Source organism: Saccostrea echinata, unplaced genomic scaffold, assembly GCF_033153115.1.
Source record: "Saccostrea echinata isolate AGI-Se365-2 ecotype Australia unplaced genomic scaffold, CSIRO_AGI_Sech_v1 ptg000003l, whole genome shotgun sequence".
Taxonomy (NCBI): domain Eukaryota; kingdom Metazoa; phylum Mollusca; class Bivalvia; order Ostreida; family Ostreidae; genus Saccostrea; species Saccostrea echinata.
In genome coordinates, this window is record NW_026889752.1 from 4,000,001 (window position 1) to 4,014,309 (window position 14,309).

General features: G+C 34.5%; 1 protein-coding gene across 1 annotated transcript in view; it reads left to right on the plus strand.

Moving 5' to 3' along the window:
* LOC133178712 (uncharacterized) overlaps nucleotides 1-13,317 on the plus strand; it is a 20,742-nt gene extending 7,425 nt beyond the window's left edge. The window contains exons 4-5 of the mRNA XM_061313426.1: nucleotides 12,463-12,623; nucleotides 13,300-13,317. Of these exons, the coding sequence (XP_061169410.1) occupies nucleotides 12,463-12,623; nucleotides 13,300-13,317 (179 nt within the window). The remainder of the gene's footprint in view (nucleotides 1-12,462; nucleotides 12,624-13,299) is intronic.
* The last annotated feature ends 992 nt before the right edge of the window (nucleotides 13,318-14,309 follow it).

The following is a 14,309-nucleotide window of genomic DNA, read 5'->3' on the forward strand; positions in this document are numbered from 1 at the left end:
GGGTCAAATTTTTTAAAAAAAATATTTAACATGTTTAAACATCCTGGTTCCCAGAACTTCCCTTATATGTTATGCACTAGCCTTAAATCATGATCATTTGGAAGATGATTGATTTTGTCCTGTGGATGTGTAAAATGGTTTTAAAATTTGCATTTCCATGTGGATAGCAAATAGGGGCAGGAAAAAAATGGCCCCTCCCTAACCCATGGGGTCATGATTTGTACAAACTTGAATCTACACTTCTTGGGAATGTTTCCATATTAATCATGCTTTTGTTGTTCTTAAAAAGAAGAATTTTGGAGATTTTTTTCCTTTTAAATCTCTATAAAACTTTGATCCCTTATTGTGGCCTGTCGGTCATGATTTGAAAACTAGAAATATGTCCATAGGACTTAAATGCCCCGCCGAATGTATATTACTAAAATGCAACATGAAAATTTGTAAGAGTGTATGAAGTTTGATGAGAATATCTTGAACAGTTTCTTTAAAATTGAAACTAAAATCTAAAAAAAAAATGGATATAGATGATAAATTCTCACAAAATTATGTATAAGTGCAATGCTTACATAAAAATATCTTAGATTGTTTCTTTAAAACTAAGCAAAATACAAATTAAAGAGAAGGGAGGTCAAGGTCACAGGAAAGTGCAAGGTGAAAAGTTTTTGATGCAGTTGAATAGCTCTCACTAATACATATCAGCATATTAGGTTTGATAAAAATATCTTGAATGATTTATTTAAAACTGAGCTTAACACTTATTTGAGAAAAGAGAGGTCAAGGTCAAAGGAAAGGTTGAGGTCAAAATGCTGATGCAGTTGAAAAGCTTATATCAGTATGTATTTACTATTAGCATAGAAGTTCAATAAAAATATCAGAAATGGTTTATTTAAAACATAGATAAACACTAATTTAAAAAAGTTAGGTCAAGGTCAAAGGAAAAGTCAAGGTCAAAAAAGTTGATGCAATTGATATCTCTCAGCAGTATATATCAGCATATGAAGTTCGATAAATATATCTTGAATTGTTTATTCAAAACTGATCTAGACACTAATTTAAGAAAAGTAAGGTCAAGGTCAAAGGAAAAGTCAAGGTCAAAAATTTTGATGCAGTTGAAAAGCTTACATCAGTATGTATCAGCATATGACGTTTTATTGAAGTCGGACATGACAAACACTATATGCCTCGGCCATATTCATGGCAGGGCATAAAAAACTTTAATCTACACTATATGAGGATGTTTCCATATCAAAATGACTAACAAGCAATTTCAAAGAATTGTGGTCCCCTGCTTTCCGTGTCCTAGTGGATGGGATGCCATTATTTATGACATATTGTTTCAAATATGCAGGCCTTATCATATGTCATTCAAAAGTAATCACCAAAGTTAAAATTTTTGAAAATTAGGTAAAACATCAAGGTCAAGGGTTAAAAAAATCATAGCATGCTTGAAAACATCTTGTTACAGGTAATGTACATGTCAAATATAAAAGTCCTATCTCTTCTCAATCAAAAGTTATAAGGAAATATAACATTTTTGAAAAGTAGGTTAAACTTCAACGTCAATGTCACAGAGTCAAAAGTCATGATATATTTAGAAAGGTCTTGTCACAGGTAATATACATGTATAATATGAACGCCCTATCTTTTCTCTTTCAAAATGATCATTTAAAATAATGTTAAATTTTTTGAAAAGTAGGTCAAACTTCAAGGTCAAGGTCATGGGTTCAAAAATCATGGTATGTTTAGAAAGTTCTTGTAGGTAATGTACATGTGAAATATGAAAGCCCTATCTCTTATTATTCAGAAGCTATGACCAAGGTTAAATTTATTGTGTCAGTGGTTCTTGAAATTGGCCCAGCGGTTCTAGTGAAGAAACAAAAATGTGAAAAGTTTACAGGCGGACAGATGGATGACAAACAAAATGTGATCAGAAAACCAGAAAAACTCAAGTGAGCTAAAAACTGATGATCACAAGTACTTGGAAAGAGTTACAGTATTTGAAAAGCAGTTTTTTTTTTTTTTTCATGCATTGTTTTCAGAAGCTGAAAAGGTATGACTTGTATCCATGTTGAAAAAACTTCACATTTCAGAAAACAGTATGATTAAAAATAGTTAATCAAGGTGCTTTGAGTAGCAAAATAAGCTAAACTGGTATAGCTAATTCAACCACAGAGCTTAGTGAATTTTAAAATGTACAACCTTTTCAACTCTTAATCATTCTTAAAATATTTATATCATCATTTCTGATTCAAGGGAGAACTAGAGATATGATCAGAAGTATATCCGTTGACTAATAAACATGTACATGTATATTGTGTTTTTTAAGTCATTAATGTTTGTTTGTTGTTAAATGTCCCTCTTGGAAATTTTTCACTCATACAGAGACACCACCACTTAAAAATAATGAAGACGTACAAGTCGGATTTGAGGTTAACATTCATTTTAGGAGTTTTCAACAATTAAGACGTAAAGAGATAACTCCTTCCCCTTGCCCCTTCCCAGACCCCTGTTTGTTCATGTATGCAAACTAGTCTAATACTTTGGTTTGACATAAAAAAAAATCTGAATATATACAGATAGTTTAATGGTCCATCTCTTTGAATGATTTTCATTCCTAATTCTAGGAGGATACATGGGTTGACCCAAATTCATGAATGAAATGTCAAGTAATCTTATCATTGATGCACTTTTATTTAATTTGATGTAGTCACATTATGAACATTTCCAGTTCATTAAGAGAGTGGGGATGACCTCCAGGGGTTCATAACCTTAAACCATTAGATATACATAACATAATAACACAAGAAACAAAAATATGTATAGTCAAATGGAAAAGTTTTCTACTATTTAGGAGTCACATGATCATTTGTCATTTCAGGGACAGGGAGCGGCTAGGGAGATTGGAACCCCCCCCCCCCTGGAATTTGCAGAGTTATTAAAATAGGACTATATACTGATTTACAGAAGCAAATAAAAAATGACTTTGGATGCCCTCCCCCTTTAAAAACATGGACCCCACCATCATTGTTTTTATTTTGTTTGTTTGTTCGTTTGTTTTTTTTTTTTTTTTTTTTTTGCTCCTCAGGAAATTCTGGGAAAAAATTCCAGGATCTGTGCCTATAACTGAATGTAATGTCGACAACGGGAGATAACTCTTCAGAATGTGAAATTCGTCTATTGTGGCATCTGATGATCCACTCTCTACCATTGGCCAGAGACATATGTCTCTGCATTGACTCATACATTCAGTGTCTGAGAGAGAAACGAACGACAACTCTGCATAGAAGATTGCCGATGATCTTTGATCCTTTTTAAACTTTAACCTAACTATTTGCATTTCGGTTTATTTTACCCCAATCTGTAGTTAAACTTGTACTAACTGACTGTCATAGGTCCTGTCAACTTCATGAAATATAATCCAATTATAACACAAAATGAATTAATTTCCACTGATATACATGTAACACTGCACCATGTCACATGGCATGTGCAATCTAAAAATGATAATGGTAAAACTAGTACTAGCACTGGTAGGGTGACGCAAGCCCAATGTGATGTAGAAATTTTCAAGGTGTTCACATACATGTACAGTACAAGAACAAATTTTAAATTATCATAACTAACGATGTTTTAACATAACTTTGCCATCTAGGCCTATTTTCAAAAACAGGCAAATTGTGTGTGTGTGTTGGGGGGGGGGGGGGGGTGACAAAATTGATTGGGTATGGCTTTTCAAGGAGGTTTTTGCCTAATCAAATACTAAAAAAAGTTTGCACATTTTGATAAATTCATCAAAAACGCTTTGTACTAAAATAATATTATTTGTTGTTGAGAAAGTAAATTTAAAAAGTTCCAATTATGGGCCAAAAATTTATATCCCCCCCCCCTTTTATCAAAACCTAATTTACATCATTAATTAAATTCTGTTATTTCAGACTGGTAATGAATTAAGTATATGAAATGCGTATAAGAGGTTCATGGGTCACATGGTCACCTGAGCATTTTATGCTCGATTTGACGAACACATGTACTGTGTAAATTATAGAATTATTTGGACTTTTTCCTTGGTAAGCCCAATATGAAGGAGTGTGCATTTAGAGGCAAACACCTTAGTGCGGGTATTACTGTCTCATGACAGCATCTAGTATTTCATAATGGAATCCCAAAATGCAGTACATATTGGCAGGAAATACAGAACTCCAAAGAATTCAATGTTTAAGTAGAACATAAAAGTAACTTATTATACCCGCACTTTCTAAAGAAAGTTCAGGTATATTGTTGTTACTCATGTCTGTCCATCCGTCTGTCCGTTCGTCCATCTGTCACACTCTTCTTTCTCAAACTCCTCTTACATTTTACACAGTAGCCTAATCATCTTTTAGAAATGTTTCGTGGTGTCATGTAGATGTGCAATAAAGATTCGGAATTTTCATTTTCACCCTGGGGGTCAAATGGGGGTCGAAAAATGACATTTTTTATGCAAAAAGCCCCTGGTTCCCTGAACTCCTCTTACATTTTACGCAGTAGCCTAATCATCTTTTGGGAGATGGTTAGTGATGTCCCGTAGATGTGCAGTAAGGTTTCGGAATTTTAATTTTCACCCTGGGGGTCAAATGGGGGTCGAAAAATGATGTTTTTTATGCAAAAAGCCCCTGGTTCCCTGAACTCCTCTTACATTTTACCCAGTAGCCTAATCATCTTTTGGAAGATGTTTGGTGGTGTCATGTAGATGTGCAGTTAGGTTTCGGAATTTTCATTTTCACCCTGGGGGTCCAATTGGGGTCGAAAAATGACGTTTTTTATGCAAAAAGCCCCTGGTTCCCTGAACTCCTCTTAAATTATACACAGTAGCCTAATCATCTTTTGGGAGATGTTTGGTGGTGTCATGTAGATGTGCATTAAAGTTTCGGAATTTTCATTTTCACCCTGGGGGTCAAATGGGGGTCAAAAAATGACATTTTTTATGCAAAATGCCCCTGATTCCCTGAACTCCTCTTACATTTTACACAGTAGCCTAATCATCTTTTGGGAGATGGTTAGTGGTGTCCTGTAGATTTGCAGTAAGGTTTCAGAATTTTCATTTTCACCCTGGGGGTCAAATGGGGGTCGAAAAATGACATTTTTTTATGCAAAAAGCCCCTGGTTCCCTGAACTCCTCTTACATTTTACACAGTAGCCTAATCATCTTTTGGGAGATGGTTGGTGGTGTCCTGTAGATGTGCAGTAAGGTTTTGGAATTTTCATTTTCACCCTGGGGGTCATATGGGGGTCGAAAAATGACATTTTTTTATACAACTAGAAATATGTCCATAGGACATGAATGCCCCGCGGAGGGTTTATTAGTAATGCAACATGAAAATTTGTATTAGTGTTTGAAATTTGATGAGAATATCTTGAATAGTTTCTTTAAAATTGAAATTAAAATCTAAATAGTTGGATATAGATGATAAACTCTCACCAAATTATGTATAAGTGCATAAGCTTACATAAATATATCTAAAATGGTTTCTTTAAAATTAAGCAAAATGCAAATTTAAGAAAAGTGAGGTCAAGGTCACAGGAAAGTTAAAAGTCAAACATTTTTGATGCAGTTGAAAAGTTCTCACAAATATGTATCAGCATATTAATTTTGATAAAAATATTATGAATGGTTTATTTAAAACTGAGCTAAACACTAATTTAAAATAAATGAAGTAAAGGTCAAAGAATAGTTCAAGGGCAAAAAATATTGATGCAGTTGAATAGCTTACATCAGAATGTATCAGCATATGAATTTTGACACAAATTTAAGAAAAGTGGGGTCAAGGTCAGAGGAAAGGTCAAGTCAAAAAATGTTGATTCAGTTGAATAGCTTACATCCGTATGCATCAACATATGAAGTTTAATTGCACTTTCTGGAATGGTATCTTTAAAACTGAGCTAAACACTAAATTAAGAAAAGTGAGGTCAAAGTCAAGGAAAGGTCAAGGTCAAAAAATATTGATGCATTTGAATATCTCTCATCAGTATGTATCAACATATGAAGTTTGATAAAAATATCTTGAATGATTTCATTAAAAGTGAGCTAAACACTAATTTAAGAAAAGTGAGGTAAGGGTCAAAGGAAAGGTCAAGGTCATAAAATGTTGATGCAGTTACATAGCTCTCATCAATATCTATCAGCATATGAAGGTTGATAAAAATATCTTTGATAGTTTCTTTGAAACTGAGCTTTGAACAGAGCTAAATGCAAAGCATGACAGAAAGACAGACAGAAGGACAGAAGGATGAAAGGACGGAAGACGGACACGACAAACACTTTGTGTCTATTTTCATATATAAAAACAAGGTAAAAAATTTTGTTTGCATGCACCCTTTCTCCATACCACCTCTCCATGTTCCAAGATTGAAGTTTTAATGTCAAAAGGTTTCTTAAGTTATGGTTTGGAGGTGTTTTTCTCAATTTCACCTTGAATGAAGAAAGGAGTCATGGTCAACATTTTAGTGCAGTGCATCTTTTGTAAATGTCTTTTTTCTATGTTACAAATTTGAAATCCTAATGTCAAAGGGTTCTCAGGTTATAGCCTGGACTATATTTTTATGTAAAGTTTGACCTTGACCTTATCAAAAGGTCAAGGTAAAAAACGTTTGGTGGCCTCAACCCCAATTCCGTACCGCCTCTCCATGTTTCAAGTTTTAAGTCTTAATGTGAAAGGGTTGTCAAGTTAAGGCTCAGAAAAAAATTGATTGAAGAAGAAAACAAAGTTGATTGGGTCAAGATTTGGAAAGGGGTTCTCCGACTCCTACCCAAATACTGTTAAAATTTGCACAAGTTGGCATCTATTTTTTTTAAGTTTATCAAAAAAGCTATGCACTAAAATAATAATATTTGTTGTTTTGACAATAAATTCAACAAGTTCCAATTATGGGTAGAAAATTAACCACCTCCCCTTTTTTTTTTACACAAATCTTTCAAAAAAATTCTCTCTTTATCAGAATTTACATTATTAGGTAATATCAGACTGGTAATGAAATATTTACATGCGTGGATTTAGAGGGGGGAGGGGGTCTGGAACCTTTACATGAAATCTATATACGAAAGCAACTAAAAGTGACCTTGGAAACCCCCCCCCCCCCCCCAGAAAACACGGACCCCTGTTAAGTTGAAAAGTTATACATATGAAGCTTAAAAAGTGAGCGGCCAAACCCCCCTCTTCCCCCCTCCCTCCACCACCACCACCACCACCATGAAATAGAATTTTTTTTTTGCTTGTCAAGAAATTTCTGGGTTGGATCCCCCAGGAAAAAATTTCTGGATCCGCACCTGATTTATGTAAGAGGCCCTGATATGGGTTGCATGTTCACCTGAGCATTTTATGCTTGATTTGAATGTGTGCTTCTTACCTGGTTACCAGAATTTGAAGGAGAGCAGTAAGAGCACATTTCAAGGACATAGCAACGTTTTTTTAAGTGGAGGGGAGAGGGTAGCCAGAGAAAAAAATACCAACTTACCTGAAAAAATTTGACAACCCCCCCCCCAATTTTTTTTTTCAAAACTCAAAAATCCTATTTCGTGGAGTGGGGTTGGGGGGTTGGAATGGATTCCAACTTCTTTTAGTACTCCAATTTTACATGAATATATACAATACTACATACCTTTATTTGACTATAATGCAACAAAAAGTGGGGGGAACCACCTGTTCATGAACATTTTCAATAGTAAAAAGTTTTGTTTCGAAAAAAGTGGGGGGGGGGGGGAGGCCCCCTTTGGCCCCCCTGATGCCAGTGCCTGCATTTAGAGGCAAACACATTAGTGCGGGTATTACTGTCTCATGACAGCATCTAGTTTAAGTTATCATTAAAAAAAAAATTCTGTGTCTGTTAAATAACTTATGTACAGACCCTGAAACGTGCTACTACCCCAAAAAAGCGTGTGACTTTTGTGCGCTTTTCGTTTCGTGCAAACCGTGTAGTGTTTCGTGTAAACCGTGCAGTGTTTCGTGCAAACCGTGTAGCGTTTCGTGTAAACCGTGCAGCATTTCGTGTAAGCTCCAAAGCGTTTCGTGCAAACCGTGTAGTGAGTGTGTGAGAAACGTGCGACTTTCGTGTAAGAACCGTGTGAGAAACGTGCGACTTTCGTGCAAGAATCGTGTGAGAAACGTGTAGGATTCATTCGGAACTCATTTTATTTTAAATATGGCTATTGATGGATCAACATGTCATTTTGTGTTGTTTGTAACTAATATTATTCGAATATATATGATACCGGTGGTATTTTAAGAGAAAAAAAAACTACGGAAACAACAAAATAAAATTACGCGGTTATGTATACATATTTGTTTGATTTTCTTTCTTTTTTTTTATATAAATAAAGAAGGAAAGAAAATATGTTCAAAGAAATTAAATATACGCACATCAATTTTAAATAATTTGATTCGATACATTTTTAGCTCACCTGAGCCGAAGGCTCAAGTGAGCTTTTCTGATCACATTTTGTCCGGCGTCCGTCTGTCTGTCCGTCTGTCTGTCTGTCTGTAAACTTTTCACATTTTTGACTTCTTCTCAAGAACCACTGGGCCAAATTCAACCAAACTTGCCACAAAGCATCCTTGGGTAAAGGGGATTCAAGTTTGTTCAATTGAAGGGCCACGCCCTCTTTCAAGGGGAGATAATGTGAATTAGTGAAAAAATAATGGTATCATTTAAAAATCTTCTTCTCAAGAACCACTGGGCCAGGAGAGATGAAACTTATGTGGAAACATCCTCAGGTAGTGTAGATTCAAGTTTGTTCAAATCATGACTCCCGGGGGTAGGGTGGGGCCACAATGGGGGATCAAAGTTTTACATAGAAATATATAGGAAAATATCTTTAAAAATCTTCTTCTTAAGAACAGCAAAGCCATGATTGGTCATATTTATATGGAAGCATCCCCAGGTAGTGTTGATTCAAATTTGTTCAAATCATGACCCCCGGGGGTAGGGTGGGGCCATAATGGGGAATCAAAGTTTTACATAGAAATATATAGGAAAATATCTTTAAAAAATCTTCTTCTTAAGAACAGCAAAGCCCTGATTGGTCATATTTATATGGAAGTGTAGATTCAAATTTGTTCAAATCATGACCCCCAGGGGTAGGGTGGGGCCACAATGGGGAATCAAAGTTTTACATAGAAATATATAGGAAAATATCTTTAAAAATCTTCTTCTTAAGAACAGCAAAGCACTGATTGGTCATATTTATATGAAAATGTCCTCAGGTAGTGTAGATTCAAGTTTGTTCAAATCATGACCCCCGGGGGTAGGGTGGGGCCACAATCGGTGATCAAAGTTTACAGAGGAATATATAGAAAAAATCTTTTTCTCAAGAACAGAAAAGCCATGATTAGTCAAATTGATATGGAGGCATCCTGTGGTAGTGTAAAATGAAATTTGTTCAAATGAGGGCCCCCGAGGGTAGGGTGGGGCCACAAAGGGGGATCAAATTTTTACAAATGAATATATGGGAAAAAATATTGTGCTCAAGAACAGCAAAGCCATTTGTTATATTGATATGAAAGCATCATCAGGTAGTTCAAAATTCAGCTACCCCCCCCCCCCCCCAAACTTTTCAATACTGAACTGATTTTTGCTTTTTTTTCCTAGCCAATGTGCTCAGGTGAGCGATGTGGCCCATGGGCCTCTTGTTTTTAAGGGAGCAATACTGAACATTGTATAAAAAAAATCATCAATAATCCCGTCTTGTCCTTTTCATTCATTTATTTGAATCTCTTCACCATTTTACGGTTGTGGTATATAGAGATTACAAAAACATATGGGTGATTAATGCAAAATAATAAATAGATAAGTCAGGTGTGAAATATAAAATACAAAGTTTAGTGCGTTGCTATAAATGTGAAGTATGGGAATTCTAGGCCGGGGAGCACAATTAGTTTTTTTCTTTATAAACGAACATAATTTTCTTATATTACAAGATTGTGATACAAATAATTTTCAAACGATGAGTCATTTGTAGTCTTTTTATGCATAAAATTGGTTGATTAATAATTGTCTTATAAATGAATCATAATTCACTGGATCAGTAAATACATGTACAAGGTTAAATATTTCCGGGGGGGGGGGGGGGGGGGGGGAGGGGGGTGTTAAAATGTAAACACAAACTTTGAGTTTTTGTTATTAACAAGTTTTTATAGATAATTTTCTTTTTAAAGAAAATGTTTTTTTTTTCGGGGTGCACCTGATGCACCCCTTAAAAATGTATTGGAATCTTTACACTTCTGACACTCTTCTTACGACTGTGATCAAGGTCATTTCCAACAGTGATCACGGGCTCTGCGTGCCGGAAACTGAAAACTTGTTCTGCTACATGTATTATATCTTCTCTTGTCAATCGTCAATCACTTCTATGATGACACCTGACAATAACGATTGATTTTTAATTCGTGAAATTTAATGGTTTTATTAGTATTTAATGAGTAAAAATAAATACCCATGGATTTTATTTCTTAAATTTATCCGATTCTCTATAAACAGTGAATTAAGTTGCCAGTGTATTCTTGAATAATAAAATATAAAGAAAAAAATCCTGAATAATTATATATTAGTTGTTTTATTAATCACGCAGTTCTAGAGCATATTTTTTTTTAGTTTATAGGACACGACATGTATTCATGTAAATTTAATGTATTGTTAAGAGCTGCGACTATTGATTACATTTTTTTTTTTGTCTAGACGGGATTTGAAATCAAGGATTTTACAAGGTGGTGGATATATTGTTTTTATTTGATAAACACAATGCCTTAAAATGGAGAACTAAAGCATTACAATACCTATTCCCCCAGCTTTCTACCGTATTAAATTTTAATGATACATGTAAGTCAAAGTTTGATTCTGTAATGAAGCGATATATTTACCATTCTCATTAAAGTGCATTTAATGAATTAAATGTATCTGGTCCCCCTGGAAATATGGATATCCTTTTTTTTTCTTAGAACGGGCATTTGTTTCTATAATAATTTTTCCCAATGGTATATTTACTGAAACAAGTGCCCATTATATTTAGACATGAACAGAAGTAAGATCTCGGTAATCTACCCCCCCCTCCCCCATCCTGCACAATGTTCTTATTTGATTTAGTGTACATACTACCTTTGCAAATTATAAACAGAGCCTAATTCAATCAAATGAAAGTATTTATTTATTAAATAATAAAAAAAAAATGAATCAATCAATAAGTAAAAAAAATAAAACGACTTCTTAATATCAAACTATAATTGTAAAAAATCATTAAATGCTGTAAAATATTATGAATTACATATACAATAGTTTTTTCAGTGCGTAATTTAGAGTCTAGTGAAAAAGTTTTGTATACATAGACGATGATGGACATTTCACGGGGCACTTCACATACTCAATGACAACTATTAATTAAATACAACTTAACATTGTGTATTTTGTCTGTTAATATAGTACTGGTGTAGCGAGTTCTAATCCTAACTTAATCTGAATGATTGCAATTCTTAACTAATCTTTGATTAATCCGTAATTTATTTAATTTTAATAAAGTCCGAGAGATTCCGAATAGAAAATCCAGATCGAGGCCAAAACGTGCGAGAATCGTGTACAAAGCATGTGAGAAACATGTACAAAGCGTTTCGTGCAGGCTTTCGTGTAAACCGTGCAGCCTTTCGTGCAAAGCGTTTCATGTAAACCGTGTAGCGTTTCGTGCAAAGCGTGTAGTGTTTCGTGTAAACCGTGCAGCGTTTCGTGCAAACCGTGTTGCGAGCGTGTACCGTTCGTGCAGCATGCGTGTGGTGTAGTAGCACGTTTCAGGGTCTGTAAGTTATTTTTCTAATAACGTAAACCTGTTTGTGTTATGCCCCTGACTGTATAAACTACATCCAAGCATGCAACTACCCTCTCAGTTTCTAATTTCCAATCTTTGCCAAATACTTTTGGACAGGACTTACATGTAAGAATGTATTCTGCTCATAGCTGATAAAAAAGCTACAGTGAACTTTTCAAATGCTTATATCTGAATGCCTCTGTATTCTCTAAAAAAAAAAAAATGCCTGATCATCTTTTTAAATAAATAGATCCTTAGACTGCTTTGAAATAATTAACACTTATGGAATGGGTACTCAGAAAATAGCAAATTTATGGTTCTCCTTGGCAGGAAACTATTTCCTTCGTCAACTTCGCTGCCTAGGGAAAAATTTTTCTCCCTGTGAGAACCATGAATTTACTATTTCCCTCATAAAAATCTGTATACATGTAGGTATAAAAATGTGTAATGAAAGCACTATTGATAGGCCAGATTGATGAGTGCTTATTCATGTTCATGCATATACATGTATTGCAGCAAAAGAAATCTAACTTTACAATACCATTGTTGGTACATGTACATGTAATATGAAAAGCAATGAGTTCTGAATATTCAGAACAACTAAATATTTTTAACTGATGTTCAAAATCTCTGTACTACAGATATTTTAGCCATTTTGAAAAAGACTGAAAAATCAGAGCCATTGTACAACAATGAAAACACACAAATTGGGAGGAGCAACAGATTTTACAGAAAGAAGGTGACCATTATAGATGAGACAGGGGAGGTTATCCTGAGGCTGGCATCTGAATTGAAGAAAAAAGTAAGCTTTAAAATAATTTGTTTTATGAACAGCTGCATTTCTGTCTAAATTTGCTGTATACTGATACAAATGAGATTAGCAGTTTTGATAAGAATTTTGTATGCAAACCTTTTATGTATTTTTTTTGGTGCATATTCTGTTCTATTTTTGTCCTTCACTTACGTTAGCTCAAGATATAAAATTTCATTCATCTATCAATCTCTTTATTCGTTACAAAACAGAAAGCAAAATTGATCATAACTTTTGAATGAGAGAAAATAGGGCTTTAATATTTCACATGTACAATACTTTAACAAGACCTTTGTGAATGGTCTATGAATTTTGACCTCATGACCTCAATCTACAAGTTTGACCTACTTTCCAAAAAATTCTATTCTTATTTTAGCCTTTTCACCATAAGAGATGGGGCTTAATTCTTTTTTTTCACAGGTGCATTACCTGCAACAAGATCTTTCCAAATGTCTTTTGATTTTTGCGAATCTGAACCAAAGTTTAAGTGAGCATTTCTAATCATCTGTTTGTATAGCTGTCCATCTGATAAATTTTAACATTTTTGACTTCTTCTCAAGAAACACATGGCCAATTTCAACGAAACATAACACAAAGCATCCTTAGATGAAAAGGATTCAAATGTACTGTAAACCAACTAATATTCGTGTCATCTTTTATTCATCAGTTAGAAATCAATCCGTGATGAGGCCAAATAAAAAAATATGTGTGGTTCCGGTTACCCGACCTTCCCTATTTTATACCCCTGACCCTAAACTTTTTTTTGGCAATTTTCATATTTTTTCCGGAATTTCCCCCAATTTCCATCAATGGATCCAGTTTAAGTTTTAGTTTCAGCAATGACGGCCTCCTTGCAAAACATAGTGCAAGTGTTTAATAGTGTTAAATCCAAAGCAAGCTAGCATGTAGGTGTCCCCTACCAATATTGACTAGTATATTATCACACCACATCTAAATGCCATTTGCAAAGCAGTGATAGGTATTATTTAGAAAAAATTAAGAAAATCACTTAAAAAAAAACAACAAAACCCTACCTACCTACCCTAATTTTTTTGGAAGTGTAACCGGAACCACACATATTTTTTTGTTTGGCCTGATTAATTTTCATGACTGATGAAACATTCTCTTCAAATACAAAGCAAAACCAATTGTTCACAGTGATTAATTTTCACGAGTTAAATAATAATAAAAGTAGGTCACAAAACTCAAGGATATTTCTCACAATAGTTCATTTACAGTATTCAAATGAATGGCTATGTCCTCCTTAAAAGGGAGATAATCATGAGAAGACATAAATTGGATGGGTTTCTAAAAAAAAATTATTTCATGAACCACTGGGCTAGAAGAAATTAAAATTACTTGGAAGCTTCCTTACATAGAGTAGAATCAGATTTGTTAAAAATAATGACCCCTAAGAATGGGGTGGGGCTAAAATAGGGTATCACAGTTTTACATTGGAATATATAATTATCTTCTTAAGTGGTATAGTTAGCCATATTACAGACCCTAAATCGTGCTACAACACCTCAGAAACGAACCGTACCGTACCGTGCAAGAAGCGTACTGTGAACCATATTGTACACAAAATGAACCGTACCGTGCAAGAAGCTTACCGTACCGTGAAACAAAGCCAACCGTACCATACACAAAACGAACCGTTCCGTGCAGGAAGCGTAC